The sequence below is a fragment of the Phalacrocorax aristotelis genome, chromosome 2, assembly GCF_949628215.1.
Source record: "Phalacrocorax aristotelis chromosome 2, bGulAri2.1, whole genome shotgun sequence".
Classification (NCBI taxonomy): Eukaryota; Metazoa; Chordata; class Aves; order Suliformes; family Phalacrocoracidae; genus Phalacrocorax; species Phalacrocorax aristotelis.
The window spans coordinates 116,599,612-116,618,137 of NC_134277.1; the positions used below are offsets into that span (position 1 = coordinate 116,599,612).

Sequence of the window (18,526 nt, forward strand, 5' to 3'; positions counted from 1 at the left end):
AGTCACTCCTCACAGGAGCGATGAGATGGACGTCACTGAGAAACGAGTGGCATTTATTTTGGTAAAAAGGGCAAGGGACATGTCCCCTGTGGCAGTGTGAATGACAAGCAGTCTCTGTAGATCTTTGTCTGCATTATTTTATCAAAGAACTATACTTGTAGCATTGCAAGCTATACCACAGCAAATGTGGGACTGGTGTTAGTTAAACCCTTGAAGGAAGGAAAACCTGAAAGCATAAACTAAGGAGGAGCTGTTGGGAAGTTTCAACTTCTGTTTTGTTATAGAAGCTTGTGTGGAGTAAGTTTGCTTCTGGTTGGGATCAAAATGATTTAGTAAGGTAAGCAGAACAGAACAAAACTGGTTAATATCTAAAGGTATGGCTTGGCTAGTGGTTTGTGAGCTTTACTAAATAACAGCTCTGAAAACTTGTCTCATGCCCTCTAACCCAAGGTGGTCTTTTGTGTTGTGTTTTCTCTGCAGACGTCGGCTGATCTCCCAGCGGTCTTCTCTGGAGACTCTGGAGGACATCGAGGAAAATGCCCCACTGCGGAGGTCATTTTATTTACTGTCTCTCTGGTTACTTGTCTGCAAGGCATGTGCATGGACAGACTTGCTGTCCCTGCTTATGTTGGAAAGTAGCTGGGTGTTCATGTTAAGATATTTCTCATAGGGGGTAAAAGGAAACCTCACGCACCCTGCAAGGCAGTAGGTGACATGAATTATGCATTCCCTGGCTTTAGGTTATTAAATAAAAAGTATTTAAATAAAATGTCAGAAAATAAAAAATCAGATTTCATTAATAGAGAAGTTTAATTGTCACTATCAGGAATGACTAGCCTCTAACACAGTACTTTTCAAAAGTAAGTACAGATGCTTTAATGAAGTAAGGTTTTGAAGGCTATTATTTTTAGTATTCTCATTTTTTATTAACTTTTATAATTTGTTCTCTCAGCACACGCGATTTTATTTCAGTAATCAGTGTTACTGTCTTTCTGTGTTGGCTGGTAGGTTTGTGACTGCTACCTCACTCATAAATCTGCCCCCATCCGTGTTATATCAGCAGCTTCAGTGTGGTTTTATTTCTGCATCCAGGAGGCCACAGCTTCTCTGGGGACTGCAGTAATTAGTCACTAGGCAATCCTCTGGGGTGATGGAAAATGGAGCAACTCCTTAACAGTTCAGAAATGGGCTGATCAGTAATCTGCCCAGTGCGTGGTATGCTTCCAGGTCAGCTGTTCAGCAAGGTGGCATCTTGATTTTGAATATCTCTTTATCTTGGGACGTGTAATTCAGCTGGTTTATATTGATGTTTACCCTATAGCCTTCATTATCCACATGCAGATTGGCTGTCTCTCCCCACCTCAGAGCAACAACTTAATAGCAGAAGCTGTACCAACTGGCATACTACCAAGGCTTGATTATTTTTACTAAGTTTACTGTTGAATGCTTACCAGCACGTTATGAAGCATTCTCATAAATGATTCAAACATGTATAATTGGCAAAAGATATAAACAAAGGATGGTTTGTGAGGCAGTATTTTTACTTGCTAATTCGCAGAATTGGTGGTAGAACCTCTCTTGGTGGTATTTTCCCGTGGAGAAGCTAACAAGGCTAACTGTGACCTGAGAGTGAGGGAATCTCAAGGATTTTACTAACAGGAGGAAGGCAGAAATGGCAAAGTGATGGGGTCCCCCCCTCGTGGTGTGCCCATGCCACGTGATGGCATTTGGGTACAGCAACAGTGACTGGCAGAGTCCCTGGTGGCTTGGGACCAGTGGTCTGTGGTTTCAGTCCAACAAAAGGACCTCTTGGGGCTGGGAAGCTGGGAAGCGTAGGAGAGGATGGGAAAAATAGGTTAGAGAGGCTCAATGCAGAGTGACTGTGCTGGTCCTGGGTGCCGGTGGAGGATGCTTGTCCTTTAGCTCCCACAGAAAACGCAGCGGCTGCAGTGCAGCAGCCCTGGCTGCGCAGCGAGCACAGGAGTTATCTCCGGTGCCTGCACGCCGTGCCTTGCAACAAAACAGCACTGAGATGAAACAGAGAAAGCTTTCACATGCATTGTGGTTTCAGCTGATTAAAAAGAGCAAAGCTGGAAGGGGGAGCAATATTGTGGTTTGTCTCATCTCTCCTCCCTCTGGCAATTTCTTTCTATAGCCACAATGTAAAAAGCGCGTTCAGATGTAAAATAGATTTAAGGATTAATGTTTTGGAGAATGGTTGGGGTTTTTTCCCCTAAGGTAACTTATTTTAGTTTCAGTTGTTTTGTATGCTGTCAGGAATGTGAAAAGTAATATTTAGAGTTAAAAGCAAATAGGAATTATCCTTGCAAATGAGAGATTTAAAATCTTTCTAAAGTTAAAACAAGAAAGAATTTTCCTCAGTAGCTCCTTTATTAATAGCTGAGGAGGATACAAAAGGGTGGGTGTTGGTATGTGGGGCAAAATCACATATTTAGCAGGTCTTAGTTTGTTGTGTTTTTTTTCTTTTAATTTTCTTTTTCCTCTGAAAGTTTGGGCTAAGCTGTCACAGCAGATTACAGGAAGTTTTATTTTGCTGAGATTTTTAAATTTTTTTGTGTGGGTGTGTGTGAAGGGAGGGCTGGTGGTGCCTTTTTTCGGGGCGGGGAGGGGGTTTGAGCTGTTGCATTTCCAGGCTTATTGTCTTTATTGTTCTTGCTGATTCCCAACACAGGGGACTTGAATCATTTGTCTCGTCTTTCCTTCCTGCCTTTGTGTAGACTTGTTGGCCGTACAGCAGTGAACTGAGTACTTCAAATTTTTTCTCTGCCCCCGCCCCCCAATTTATTTTTCAGATGTCGGACACTCTCAGGATCACCCAGACCAAAGAACTTTAAGAAGGTTCATTTTATCAAGAACATGCGGCAGCATGATACCAGAAATGGCAGGTACTGTGCATCCGAAAGGCTGCTTCTGCAAAGGCAATCCATGGGGCGCGGGGGAAAGGGCAGGGTCAGCATCCCTGTGCAAGAGCGCAGCATGCCGTTGCTGCTTACCACATACCGTGTACGTAGTAATGGCCTTTAAAATAGTCCGTGAAGGTGCAGGCTGCAATGCACACTCCTTACTTGGGTGAAGTGCGAGTCAATGGAAGTGCTAGGCCATGGATTTTTAAGACCTGTGTCTCCATAATACAAATAACTTGCGTAAAATGAAAATCAGAGTAAACTAGGCATAATCTGGTTGCATTTCTTAAAGGGTAGCGCCAAGTGCTAAGCATGAGAGGGGCTCATGGCCGAAACAAGTTTAGCGATGGCTGAATGGCATTTCAATGTCTATTAGTGGGTGTAAGGGTAGGCATCAAGCTAGCTGGGTTGTCAGGGCTGCCTGTGGCGGGAGGCTTCCCAGACAAGTGATTCAAGAAAACAGCTTCAGGGAAAGGTATTAAGGTTATCCTGAGTCTTACAAGGTCAATTATAAACATGATGGATGCCGATCGCACCGTTGTATCCTCCCGGATGCAAAGTGCTGGTTGTGTCAAGGTGAGGAGCAGGATCCTTGTTTTCAGGGCAGATGCAGACAGAGGGGTTCCCGGGGGATGTGTGAGGGGTGCAGCAGCAGCCACGGCACACCACAGGCTGGGGCGTGCACTGCCCGGATTGCAGCCATAGGCACCGGTGGGACCTATACAGCAGTGGTCGGCAGGGTCTTCCCTTACTGCAAAGGCATGATGCCTGTCGAGGTGTTCCTGTCAGCAAAATAGGTTCTTTATTGCTGCATCATCCAGCTCAGAAGTGAAACTAGCTGCTCCTTGCTTATAAAGAAGACACCTGCCCTCTCTGTTTGTTTCCCCAAGGCAATTTCCCCACATGCCTCATGATTTTGTTTTTGTCCTTCCAAACTTGAATAGGTTTTAAATAGGCTACCTGAACAGGTTGCATATAGACTAAACCATCCCACTGAGAGCTGACCCTTGCACATACCTGTTCTCATACAAATGCTGTGGGCGAAAACCATGTACGTTTCTGCAGACCAATTTGTGCACATAGCTTGTGGTTTCCATCAAATGTGGAATCAGGTCAACAGAAATTCTGACATTACATTAAACCACAGGTTTTATGAATTGGATTCTGGTAGGTGTTACTTGGCTCAAGCACAATTTTCCTTGCCTTTATTCTCATGCATACAATTAAATGAAGTGAAAGGTAGTAATCAGCATTAATATTGCAGAAGGTGGCTCTGAGAGATGACAGCTTTTTAGAAACAGCTTTTGTAGCAAACAGACGCATGCAGAACTGTTGACTTAACGATTGTCTGACTAGCAGCTGATTATTGTCTTTACGACAAATACATGTGGAATCAAACACTGAAAAGCAGCCCTCTAATTGTAGTCTGTTTTGTACATAAATATGTGTACGCTCTGGGAATTTCTTATAGCAAAAAATACTTATTCATAAAGTATTGTGCAGATTCCACAGAGAATGAGTAATTTCTGAGATGCATATATAAAATACACCCATAAACTTGGTAGAAATATTACCTGCAAAAAAAATGAATGAATATTTGATTCGTGAACTCCTTTCTTCATCTGTTGCAAAAAAAGTATTTGCAGGATATATCCTAGCATTTTATCTTAGTTTATATGTCAGTCATTACGTCTGATAATATAACTGGATATTTTTCTTCCTAAGAAAACAGTGAATAAGCTTCTGTTATTCAACGGGCTTCTTATCTTTATCAGCAGACACAGTTTTCCAGAATATTTCCATAATCATAATCAAGATCCCTTTATCTAGAACACAGATGCAATAAGATGCACAGTTTTGAAAATGCTGTTTGTCCTATGGACAAAGAACCACAGCAATATTAGCTAAAAATAAAACGCAAAGTCAACACTAAGGCCAGCTCAGTCTAGCAGTGAGTAATCTGAGCGCATAACCCTGTTTTTCCAAGGGGTCTGAATGTTGTTGCAGTTACTGAAGTTAATAGGCATTCTGGTTGAAAAGGACCTCTGGAAGTTCAGGTGGATCTGCTTTATGTGTTCATCATAAAATCAGAGTTTCGGAGTAGCTTAAGACCTTTAAAGCTGGTGTCTTCCCCAGATTCTTGTGACATGGAGGAGCACAGGTATTGCAATGGAGATCCCTCCTGGGGCTCCTTCCTGTTCCCGGGACCTCATCCCAGGCGGCTTTTGCATAGTTGTGCAGGATGCAGGTGCTGAGCTGGGCTGGAGTCAAGCTCTCTGAGCTCTCTCTGAAACCCCTGACCCTTTTGTGTCAGCCTTTCACTTAACTTGAGCAACCCATCTTTGAAAAGATCTACACAGAATATATTTTTGAGTGGTGAATTTGATAGCTCAGCTTTAAAATAGCTAGCACTTTCAGTAATTGTTTCACTGGCTTGTGACTGTGACTGTCACAGCAAAGAAAACTGCAGTGTGGATGATAGCTTAGGGCTGCTTTCTCTGGTAACTGCTCTTATTTGTGGCTCTTCACCTGTAAATGATGTGTCTGTGTCGTGTGGCACTGAGAGCGCTTCCCCGCTTAGCCCTGGCACTGAGCAACGATGCTCTGGGTCCAGCCTTCAGCAGTCCAGTGGCAAGGCAGGACGAGCTGTCGTTAAAATAAGGGTTCAGCTATGTAGTACAGAGAAGAACCACCTATATACAGACCGCGGCTTATCAGCTAGTCCTTGTAAAGCTTCCTGTTGATGGTTCTGTGCTCTGGTTAAACTGGTTTCTTCAGATTTGTAGGACATGGCTTATTGAAGTAGCTGAAAAATTTAGGTTTCCTAGATTGTATTATCAAAGCAGTCTTGTAAAATAGCACAAAATAGATTTTCCCATTAAAAGACAAAGACAGGTCAACCCTACATATAAATTAGCACAGGTAGCCACCAGCGGGTGCTTTCACCCACTTTACTTAGCAGATTTATTGGTGGTATCTTCCATATACTTCCATATACTATCTAACAGAAACAGGCCACCAAAACAGCAACCTGAGCCAGCTGAACAAACAATTCATGGTGAGAATGGGACAAGAACACTTCTAGAGTCGTCTTATATAGCAGATATAAAGCAGTAAAGCAATGCTCCTCTCCCACCCCCATGCCGTTGCTTTCTCAACATTTTTTGTTAGTATACAGATCTAAGCCAAGGCCAAACACCACCCATAGGCTACGAAAGGTCTCTTTTGCTGCCCTTTTAATTGTGGAAATGCGCACACACACACACACACTCTTAACAGGTTGGCTGTTCACAGCACCCTCACAGTTCATAATTACTCTCAACCACCTTCCAATAGCCCCAAGTTGAACTTGAGAGACTCCAAAATGACAGCTGCTACCCAGACAGCATCCGTGGTCTGTGTGTTCACCTTTGCATGCAGGGCAGCAGAGCTCTGGTAGTCAAACATCATCAATCAGGTATGAGAAAAGAGGCTACAGTGTTCTGCATGTACATGGTACATATGATGTATATCACATTGCCTGATCATAGTCTTTTGGTGTAACACAATCTAAAGAAAACAGACATTATTCTTCTTCACGTCAAGCAAATTACTGATTCTGTTGAGAGCCTTGTGCTCAGAAAGTTTTTATAGTTCCATAGCATACACCTCATTAAAGAAATTAGAAGATTAGCTTTTACAGTCTCAGACAGTTGCACGTTGTCAGAGGTCTCTTGCAAAATAATGGTTGCTCTGAACCATAGTAATTAGTACAACTTCTTGGTGAAATGTGAGAATTGGAGAGTGAAAACCTTTTCATGAAGTAATTTTCAACATGTCTAGGTGGCACAATGGCAATCAGGGCACATAGACCACTCTGACTCAAGCTGCTTCTGATGTCGGAGATAGCTCATTCAGAGCTGCGCAGGGTCATAGACACCCTTTGTTGAGGAGTTGAAATCCAGGAAAATGCTTTTCTCCCATAAACAATAATTCAATTTTCTTGAATAGCAACAGGCTTCCACCACACCTTCTTCTCCAAAGCATACTTTGTGACAAGTTTCCGGACTTTATGCTCCAGCAAACCATTGCAGGCCCTCAGAATTTTTTTGTTTTCCATTCATATCATCAGATCTCTAAACAAAGTGCTGTTTTATCCCTCTCTGATGAGCTTCTGACCACTGCCTTCCCTGCTTCTCTTCCAGTCCGGCTTCTAAGGCTGTTCTACACCAGCCCCCTCTGACAGTTCTGGAGAAGAGGTTTTGTGGCATCCTGGCAGTGGGCTCTTCTCCTGCTCTGCCCGGGAGATCTTTATGTAAGAGTGTTCCCAGGTTTATGGAAAGAGAGGCAATACTTGGGTCCCAAGGGAAAGAGTATGAAAAAACTAGAGGCTGGGCTGGTGTTTATTTCCTTTCTGGTCCGATTCCTTCTGATACAGACAGCAATTTTTCTGTGGTAACTTCCCACTGTTGTCTCCGCTTGTGGACATGGAAGCACCAGTTTGTTTTTATTCAAGTATTAACAGTTAGATTATTTTTTGTTAGGGAGGTGTAGGGCGTTGGTGGAAGAGCCATATTTCCAGAAGCAACCAGAGGGAGTGGGGGGAATATGCTTAGTGGGTACCGTGGTTTTCCGAATTCAGAGATGCTTTCTGATGTCAGCCTTGAAACCTGTGCCAAGTTTTATACATCAGCAAACAAGGCTTCCAGTGAACAAGCAAGCTGTTGTGAGTAGCAACCATTCAGCAATAAGCAGTGGCGAGCACAAAATGAATCATATGCAAGTTTTTTTTTGCTTGTGGATCGCCTTTCTCAAATGTGAAAAATTATTCCCCCCCACTCTATAATGTACTGCTGCACCATGAGACCGTCTTATAGGATCTGAGATATTTATCATAGGTAAGGGGTGTTATAGCATTCAGACAATGAAATCCTACTTTATCTGCTGAAGAAGAATTTCCTAATACTGTATGCATGTTTATTATTAGAAACCCTCCTTTATTAAAGGCTAAATACCACTTTGCTTTTAAACTTGCTTTTAAGGAAGAAAACAGGATTGCTATAACAGAATGATCCAGGTGAAGGAAAATTGATCATTCTGCATTTTTCCAAGAATTACATGCAGCAGCTCTCTTGGGGATCTAAACCTTTTCCAAGAATGATGACTAAGCCAGTCCCTTAAGGAAATAGTATTTTAATAACAGCATAACTGGTACAAGATTTATAGGTGCATATGGTGGTTTTCAGACAGTAAAGAACAAAATAGCTTGCTAGGGTTTGTTGTCCAACTTTGACCAATGTAGAAAAAAGAATGAAAAATTTAGGTGAAATCCTCACGTATAGATCTGTTGCACACAACATGAGAAAAATCAATGTTGGACAGCAGAGCAAGGGAAAGGTAAAACATCAGTAAATTCTAACACTAACCAGATTAGAAGATGGCACAAATTGCCATCACCGTGTCTTAGAGGAATTTGAGGGGATGCAGCCTCTTGGCCAGCTTTAGAGGGAAGAAGGGTCTTTTTAGTGTATGTTGTAAAACTGTAAAATGGTTAGTGTCCTGAAGGTAATAAGGAAACAGGGCATGTTTATAAACAATCAGGTATTGGCATTTTATATCTTGCGTCTTGATCAAGCTTCTCTTGGCTTCTTGCCAACCTGCATTTCCCAAAACTATAATAATGTAGCTATTGGCAGTACATGCAGTTTTATGGAAAGTTGGCCTTGACCTCAAAGTGGTTTTGATCTTGCTTAATGATGTATCAGAGCTCGATACCTAAATGTAATAGTGTGGCTGTAAAACCGATAGGCTGCTCTAAGGTATTTGATTTGATGCCACACAGTGACTTTGCAAATGATGAAGAGATTTGGAGACTGGTTAAAAATACAAGGTGTTTGCTCTAAGGGTGGCCTGGACTCTCAGATAATCTCTGTGCAGACAGATAATGTATGCTTTCATGTAGTGAAAGCTTGAGCTACCTGCCTATAAGGAATGAAGGCAAGCCATGCTTACAGGAGGGATTCAGCCCTGACAGTTAGTGACTGAGATAGACATGGCTCTGGAGGAGAAGGGGCGAGGAGCTGTTGGATCAGTCATGCCTGAATGTCAATGCAACATCTTAATGAAAGAGGGCTGATGTGATTACTGAGCGCAGAGGCTGGTGGGCTGTCAAGGCTAGACACTGATCTTAAAGGTAAGACTGAAAGATGTGATGTTTATGTCTGCCATCTGTGCAACTGCTGAGGGCAGCAATACTGCCCAGAGACCAAGAAGGGTAATGGGGAAAAACTGGAGAAGACTTGAGGAACCTGGAAAACAGTGAAAGGATCTGAAAGCTTATGATAATAGCAAGCTTCGACTGCATCCATGAATCAAGCTATTTCAGGAACAGGAAGCTAAAAATCAAGGGAATTCTTTGGTTTAGCAGAGAAAGGTCATGACCAGCAGCTGGAAGTTCTTGTCCAGTAAGTGTAGACTCCAAGTCAGCCACAGAGTTGTGGTGTGCATCACAGGTGGTTGTTGGTGTGTATCACCTGGGTGGCTGCTGGATTTGTCCGTTTAGTTTCAGCCATGGTGGTGAGTTGTCAGAATAGCTCCTTGCCTCTCTGGGTGGACTCCTTTCACTAGAAAAACATCTGTCCTGGATTCCAAGTAATGTATACAAGGTAGCCTTCCTAGAAAGCCTGTAGAGGGGATGGGACTCCACTACTTGTTCACTGTGTAACGTATGGCACAGGCTTCAGCACTTCTGTAAAGACTCAGTAGCGGGATACCCTACCTGTGAGATAAAAAAGAGGAGGGAGAAGTCATCCATGATGAAAGTTTTATGGTTACAAATTCCTCAACGGTAACATCTGTTGCTTTACTTATTGTGGTGGGATTTTTAAATTTTAGTCTTTGATTTCTTTTGTTTTCTTTTATATTTTAGAATAGTCCTTATCAGCAGCAGAAGATCCTTCTGTAGCATATTTTCAGTGCTGCCATATCGAGACTGTACCCAAGTCGGGTATGTATATTTATACATGTACTACATAGTCTCTCTGGGCCTGCATGTAGACCTGATAATGGACAATGGCATGATGGAGGCTAATGCTTTTACATATCTGCTCTGAGAAGAGATAAATGCACTTGCCTTGTGGAACATTACCGGGTTAAAACTACAGCTTTCAGTCCCCCGTTTGTTTATATGTGTTGTGGTATCTTTGATTATTAAACCGGAGAAAACTACCCCCCTGAAATCAATGTTCTTGAAAAATGCACTGTTTTTATTGTTTCTTCTGACTTCACTCATTTTTGACAAAACAAGCCCTCTAGACAGCACAACTTGTATTTTATAAGCAGTCTTAGCTTTCTCATTCTCCCATGCAAACATGGTGCTGCTGTATCTAAATTTCCAGAACTACAGAGAAATATTTTAATTTAAACATAATACCTTTTTATTGTACATTTAGCCATTGGTCAGACATTCAGTCAGTGAAAAGAGATTATTTTGGCCCTAATACCATACAGGTTCTTAGCCGGTCTAAGCAATGTCCGTGGAGCTGCCTTGAATCCCTTGACTTGCTGAGACACTAGAGCTCTGATAGTAAAGTTTATTTGGATTGAAGTAGTTCTTCAAAGACTTGAGAAAGCCCTTTGCTCTGAAACTGCAGAAGTGGAAGAAACCAGATTTGGCTAGGAGACATTGTCTGACAGGCTCTGGGGCACGGCTTGCTGGGGTGCCTTCAGAGGCACAGCGCAAGGCTGGGGTAGGCAGTGCTGATCTGCCGCAGCTCCGTGCCCCTGGGACAGAGGAGTAAAGTGTGGCTGCCACAGCTGCTTGCCAGAGAGCTGAGAGTTGTCTGTAGTTGGGATCAGCTCCATGCCTCAGGGCACAAAATTTGGGGGAAATATTCAGTTGATACACAGAGGTCGGTTTGAAACACCCACAAATTACCTAGAGTCAAATTTATCCAGTGCATAAAGGATTAATTTGGCTTGTATTTTTCAGATGTCTGATTAATTCTGGAGGATGATTTGCCACAGGCTGCTTGTGCATCAGTAATTCAAAACAAAGGGAGATTATTTTTAATGCACAAAGGAAAGGAGGCACCTTTGTAGAAGAGCTAACTTGCTCTCCTGTTTCTTACAGTAATTTTTTTCCCTTAATTAAACTGGGATGACACATCAGGCAAATTCTTGACAGACCGGCAGCTTTGTTTGTTCTTCTTGGGTACACTGTCATTCATTTATGGTCATTGCCTTGTGGAAATTGCCTCTTTATTGAAAACTGAATATATTTTGAAATGCTGATGACTGGTTATACCTTCTAAATTACAGCAGTATCAAACCCAGCTGCAAACCTAAATATTATTTCAGCATGTAATGTCTTGCACCATGCTTGCACAGCAAGAAGGGTATAGGATGAGAAGGTAGCAAGTGCCAGTAAAAAACAATCCAGCCCTGTTCCCTTTGCTAAAAAACCAAGATTAAAAAAAATGCCGTCTGTCTTTCTTCCAGAGCATCAGAGGAAGAGAGGAACAATTCAGTGGCACCTCCTTCCAGGAACAGCTGGTGCAAAGAACAGATGAGGCAGTATAGCATAAACTGTAGCCACTCTGTTCAGGCTGCACTGTGTTTGCTTACTTCATTGCACATTTTGGATGTATGTTAGGAGAGGGGAGAGACACTGGTCCCCTGTTGAACTGTAGTGACAGCAGGCTTTAGCTTTGCTTTCTCTGAATCTGTGATTGCTGATGTCTGTCCCTGGGGAAGATGTCCTAACTGTTTTATGTTCTGGAAACATGACTGCATAGTTTAAGAAAATAAACAAATTGTTGCAGGGAACTTTGGGCACATCTGCAGTTAGACTGGAGTAAGCTCTGGCAGGAGTGGGGGAGCAGGGTGGGTGTGCATGCAGGGGGGACTGTTCCATTTGGGAGGAGCACATGGTGGAGCTGCTGCTGCTTCTCCACCTCTGCTCCAACTCATGGGCACTGCAGCCAGTGAGGAAATCTCCAGGCACAGCTGTGTTTTGGGGAGGCTGCCAGCCCCTGTTATATTGTAGGCAGCACAGAAGAGCTCTACTGTATTGATGCTGGCAGCAAAACATGCTAACAGATCCACTTAAAAAACTGATCTGAAAGGCAGTTCCTGCAGACACAGCTAAACTCTGCATACTTGGCCAGGATGGATGGGGCAGCCCCTTACCAATGAGGTGCAAGCAATGTACTCTAGGCTGTGGCCCTTGCTTGCCCACCTTCCATACTGAGGTCAAGCTACAATAGCAAGAACCCTTCCCAAGTCCCCAAACTGTGTTTTTAAGTGGTTGTCCAATTGCCAGTGGAATTCTGGAGAGTATGGGGAGGAGAGCTGTAGAAGTACATGAGAGGATGAAATTTGAACTGTCCCCTGGAATATCTTTCCTAAATCCCCCTCCCTGGCAGCTGGGCAGCTGCCGGCTCACTGGAGTGTGGCTGGCAGCAGGCTTTTGAAGGGGAATGTACTCCAGAGCAGCACAGAGGCATTCAGTGAGGAATGGCAGTTTTTGCTGCCTGTGGTTTCAGAAGGCCCCTCTGGTGGTACTTGCTGGCACTGAGAAGGAAGGACACTGTGTGGTGGGGGAGTTACTTTCTCTAGTTTTCTCTGCTATGCTGAAGAGAAGCAAAAAGTACAAAGCAAAGAGCGACGTGGTGGGGAGAAAAAGGTCATGAACAGAAGTAATCACTGGAATTTTCCACCCTCAGTATTTTGTCCGCACCTTGTACCCGATAGAAACCTAATGCTTTAGCTTATAATGCTTTTGTGCAAGGGAAAAGGGGAGAATTAAAACTATATTGAAAAAGGTTTTGAGATGCATTATCTCCTGCTGGATTCACTGAGAGGCAGGTAATTTCATGGATCTGGGCCATATATTCTCCTCTCTAGGTCTGGCTACATTAAGATTGCCCACATCTTTGCTGGTGGCATGAAGGCAGGCACAGCTTCACCTCTTGATATGCCAGAAGGCTGTGCTGCCATTCAGCGAGACCTGGACAGGCTGGAGACCTGGGCTGAGGGGAACTTAATGAAATTCAACAGGGGCAAGGATAGTGTCCTGCACGTGGGGGTGAACAACCCCATACACCAGTGCAGGTTGGGGGCTGACATGCTGGAAAGCAGCTCTGCTGAGAAGGACTTGGGAGTGCTGGTGAGCCAGAAATGTGCCCTTGTGGCCAAGAAGGCCAGTGGTATCCTGGGGTGCATTAAAAGGAGTGTGGCCAGCAGGTCGAGAGAGGTTATCCTCTTCCTCTGCTTTGCCCTGGTGAGGCCACATCTGGAGTACTGTGTCTAGTTGTGGGCTCTCCAGTCCAAGAAAGCCAGGGAACTACTGGAGAGAGTCCAGAGGAGAGCTACGAAGATGATCAGGGGCTTCTCTTATGAAGCAAGGCTGAGAGACTTGGTTTTGTTTAGCCAGGAGAAGACTGAAGGGGGGGATGTTATCAATGCTTCTAACTATCTAAAGGGCGGATGTCGAGAAGCTGGAGCTAGACTCTTTTCAGTGGTGCCCAATGACAGGACAAGGGGCAATGGGCACAAACTGGAAGACAGGAAGTTCCATGTGAATATGAGAGAAACTTCTTTCCTGTGAGGGTGCGAGAGCAGTGGAGCAGGTGCCCTGAGAGGCTGTGGAGTCTCCTTCTCTGGAAATATTCAAAAGCTGCCTGGACATGCTCCTGTGCCCCCTGCTGTAGGTGTACCTGCTGAAGCAGTGGGTTTGGACAAGATGATTTCCAGATGTCCCTTTCAACCCCTGCCATTCTGTGATTCTCTGATTATTTCCTTGGCCAAGAGTAGGGTAATGGGCAGGTCCAGAAGTTGCTTTTCTTCCCCCACCTAGACCAGCAGAGCAGCTGTAAGAGCAGACATAGCTAGGTGAAAGCGATCTAAGGCAGGTTGTACTGCAAGTCAGGAGCTGAAAGAGGTGCTGAGTATCTTGCCTGCTGGCTTACCTTGGCCCCCAGTGTTTGCAGTGTTACAGGCCAAAGTCATCAGACCATGCATAGGGTTTAGTGGTGGCTAAGGGCAGTGATGAGAGGGTTGCCCTGTACTGAGAACACTGTAACAGTGTTATTGCCTCTGCTATTAAATTAACAGACCCACACAAACACTATTGTTATCATTACAGGCTGATCTGCAGGGGCATGTAGCACCTACAGGGTTCAGTAGCACTGATAATGTTGTCTGAATGCAGATTTTGTGCTGATGTTTACAAACAAAGCACATGCATGAGGAGATGCAGCAGTGACTACTGAACCTTTTTTACCATTGTGCAGGGATACTTCTGCTTTATAAAAATTGTTTCTCCTTTCTCATCACTCACTGATGTTATACTATGGATCATGTTCACACTGCAGTATTCTTTAATAATACAAATTTGAAGCATCATATGTAATGTTATGCTAATACTATCCTTCAAGTTCCTCTTTCTTATTTAAATATGGTACTCCAAAAGATGGAAGAGCTACCTTGTGAAGGGTATTGAAACTGGATTTCTGGCTCAGCATCGACTTTATTCTTCCTTGCAGGAGATGAAAATTAGTCCCTATCTAGTTCTGCAGATGGGCAGAAAATGGGAGGTAATGACAGTTAGCAGAGGTGCGCCTTGTGGAACCCCTGAGCTGCCATGGCTCACACCTCCTTTGTCAAAAGTTGTCATGGCAGAAGCTCACAGCAAGTGGAGTTGAGCCTTGGTGCTGTTCCTCTTCCAGGACAAGGGGAGGTGCCTCAGGTCACTATCAAATAACTGCCCCACCACATGCATACTCAGCTCATGCACATACACACGCATACTGACCTGCTCTGAACCCTCAGAGGGGATTTGTTTCATGGAGCTGCTTGCAGATGGATTAAACAGGACTTGATGGAATTAATTCATTTAGAGATGTGCTCAGGAGGGTTTGAGGTGAATTGGATTTCAGCCCTTTGAGCTAGGGATCAGACACAGGAGATAATACTAGTCTTTTAGCCATTAGGCAGGTCATGCTCCAGGTGCTGGGATCACTGTGCGTGTCCCCAAAGAGGAACTGTTATGGCCAGGCTCTCTTTTGCAGCCAGTGCAGGGAGCGTGCCTGCAGGTTTATGCCCACCCCACTCCCCAGCACCGTCAGCGCAAGGGTGCTCTGTGGACCCTCTGTGTGATCCCCGCTGGGATGGAGAAGGACCAGGTTTAGCTCTGCCTCCAGGTAGCTACCCTGGAAAAGGCAGATTTCCTGGGCAGGAGAAGAAGGGAACCCATCCTCCATTGCTTGCCTGCTCTTGGAGCTTCTCTAGGTACCACTTCTACTTCAGCTGCCAAGGAGATGCTACAACTCTGGCAGTCCTCATGGATGTTGTTGGAGTTGCTCCATGTGGCCTGCAGGACATGGTGGGCTGCAGAAAGGCCCTGCGTATGCCTGTAGCCAACTGAGCAATCCAGTTCTCCTCAGTATTTTAAGGTGCCTGAGCATTTTCAAAAAAGGCAATGGCAATATATGTCTGCCACTGTTAGGGGTGTTATAAAGGAGAAAGAAGGTACCATGTTGTCTTCCCCCCCCGCCCCCGAAAAGAAGGCAGTACAGCTACTTAGGGGTATAGTTTTGTTGTGTTGTGGGTTTGTTTTTTGTTGGTTGTTTTTTTTTTTTTTTTTCATTTGGCACATATTATTATGGTTTGTAATTTAGAAATGTTTTGAAAAGGGACTTTTTTGTCTTGTTAATGGCAAAAACATTCACAGATTGAAATTGTACCTGCTTTAATGATATTTCATTTTGTGATGTTGTAAGAACCTTTTAAGAGCTTCCAAGTTCCTCTGAAGTCCTGCCCAGAAGAGGAATCTAGAGGACCTGGGGGAGGAGGACAGCTGGTTGTGTTGTGTGGATGTGGCACTGCAACACAGCTAGTCTTACCTTTGACTGTCAGCCACTGAGCTCGCAGTGACTGACTGCCATTGGGGCTGGAGGTGATGAGCTACAGGACAGAAATCCAGAGCATCAGGCAGTGCATGTCCTTATAGAACCAGCCAGTTCACCTCATCTTTTATTTTTCATGAAAGTGAATCCATTAAGTGGCTAGAAACTTAGCTGCAGTAGGCATAGCTGCTGAATATTGCTGTCTTGACAAGAATATAGGTATTTATCTGACTAAACTTGCCTTCAGTTAAGGGAAATAATACAATATGAGTAATCAAATGGAGTGAAGCCCAGGAAATGGACTGTTCTTCTGAAGCAAAGCAGCAAGTTGTCAGATAGAAAGAATTTTTGTTCTCAGAAGTGCTACAATCCAGCTTCATCCAGTTTCTAAAGATAAATATCTGCTGAATTTAACTAAGTGCTGGCCAGGACACTAATGAGTTCACTGATGCTGCGAGCAAGAAGTTTTCAGTACCATCACCCCGAATAACATGTAGCCACAACGATCATTGGCTGGGCATTCCCAATGGCCTTCGTTATCTAAACTCTGAGACCTTTGTTTAAACTGGATGAGAAAGTTTTTGTAAAATGAGGCAAAAAGAAGCATTTTCGCATGCCACACCCCTGCCGTCAGTTATTTGGCAGGTCAGGAAGCAAGCATTGCAGTGACTGTGGAAAACCAGGGAATATTTACAGGAGAAATGAGAGCATCTAAATTACCATAAGGATAGTAGCAATAATTATGCACACAGCAAAGCAGGATACTCTGTAATGTCCTTCAGATTTGTCACCCAGTTCCTTGCTATTCTGCCCCAACAGATTTTTGTGCGTGAGGCAATTTTGATTAACTCATCAATCTCGAGCACCTTTCCTGAATATTTATCATTCCATAGGCCTGGGGAAGAATAACTGTCTGTTTTTAGCCAATAACACGAAAACTGAAATATCCCTGCTTTTCTTTACCGTTGCCCATTTTCCTTGCTTCTCCCAAATGGAACAAAAAACAAGACCAAGTGTGTATTAGCTTTACAGAAAGGCACGTAAATCTGGGTTTTTTCCCATACCAGGACATTTCAAAACTAACTATCTCATGACTGCATTTTATAGAGCCACTGGTGCTCATTTTTGTGAGTTGCCCTGTTCCCTTAGGTTGAAATTAAGCAATGAATCCCCAAAAGCTAATAGGTTTAGATTTTGAACTTCTACTCCTTGTTGGGCAAAACATCAGGATAAGAGCTGACGTGCTGACACCTGAATATGTTTGGAGAGGGAAAAGGGATACTGGCCCATTAGAGCCATCATTCCATCCAGAAGTTTTTCCACCTCCTTTCCCTGTAAATTGCCGCTGGAGTTGTTGTTCTAGCAACACTAATGGCAATTAGGATCTGAAAGCTCTCGATCAATTAAAGCAGGCAGTCTCAGGCAGTGGGAGATCTGCTGCTGGACTGGCTGGCAGTGTATCTTTTCCGAAGCTGTCATTGTCCTTGTCCCTATAAACAGAGGCAATAAGTAGAAATTATTTACAGTAATGGATAAGAACAGTATCTTTTCTTGATGCCTCATGAACCTCCTTTGCTTTTAGAATAAATCTGAACAGTCAAGAATCACTAAGCATAAAAGACACAAAAGGGTTACATCTCTAAATAACAATTATCAGATTCTTTTTTGCAATCAGCAGAAGGCTTTTTCATGTGTCTATAAATCTATTTAATATTTAATGGGCCTCTAAATTATTCACAGGTTAAAGCGTTCAACTGTTGCTGTCATTTAAAGAGCAAGTGCCCAGCAGGAGTCTTGCATGGCGCTTTGCAGATCACATCAAAGCATGATGTTAGATTCATTGAAGAAATGTTATACTTCCAAAGTTAATGGCATCCAATTTATATTCTGTTGATCCTGGCCTGACTAATAAAAGACACGGTGAGATTCCCTGTTTTGATTCTTATCTACCTGCTCAGTAAACCTTTTCACCATCCCACAACAAGTTTGGGATCCCAAGTTACCTGGTACCGTTCCAAGACAATCTGTGAACTCTTAGGTGGGAAAACTTTCGGGTTTTTCTGCAGTCCTTGATAACTAAAACAATATGCTTAGTTTTGGGTGTCATTTATAACACTGCTCAGCTTTCTGGAAATGGTATGCACAAACATTGTATCTAGAGCTTGACATTGATGTAAATCAGGGTAACTCCCCAAACTTTGTAAGAAACTGGGATCTAGTTTTTTGCCTCCTAAGGAAATGTCATCCCTCATCTCTTCTCATTTCAAGCTTTCCCTGCTTGAGGAAATTTACTGCCAGTAAAGTGAAGGTAGTAAAATTAAGTTCCTATGATTTATTTTTGCTTTTCGGTGTCTGCTTGAATCCTTTGAAAACTTTGTTAAAAAAAACACCTTTGGAAAATAAAAAATGAGGAAGAGGAGGAAGGAAGTTTTCTTGACTTAAAAGGCTCTTTGGCAAGGACCATCTTTCCTACTCTGCATTTTGTAAGCACCTTTTACTACTGGATATTGGTTTATGTGGTTCCTCAGTCCCATCAGTGATGTAAATAACTTAAACACAGTGAAAGCTTGATTATTTTTTTTTATATATGTAAAGTGCCTATCCTCCATATGCTCCTGCCCCGTGAGGCCCATTGCTGGTGGCGCCACAGAGGGCATGTGTCCTGAAGAACTTGGTGGCGGTGGTTGGCAGCACTGGTGCAGGGGCTGTACCCAG

At 43.5% G+C, this 18,526-nt stretch overlaps 1 protein-coding gene across 2 annotated transcripts in view; it reads left to right on the top strand.

Annotated features, from left to right (window-relative positions):
- CABLES1 (Cdk5 and Abl enzyme substrate 1) overlaps positions 1-18,526 on the top strand; it is a 78,044-nt gene that overhangs the window by 38,662 nt on the left and 20,856 nt on the right. Inside the window, exons 2-4 of one of the 2 annotated variants that reach the window (XM_075084829.1) lie at positions 481-552; positions 2,814-2,906; positions 9,832-9,909. In XM_075084829.1, coding sequence (XP_074940930.1) covers positions 481-552; positions 2,814-2,906; positions 9,832-9,909 — 243 coding nt within the window. The remainder of the gene's footprint in view (positions 1-480; positions 553-2,813; positions 2,907-9,831; positions 9,910-18,526) is intronic. The other variant, XM_075084830.1, reaches the window with a different exon arrangement.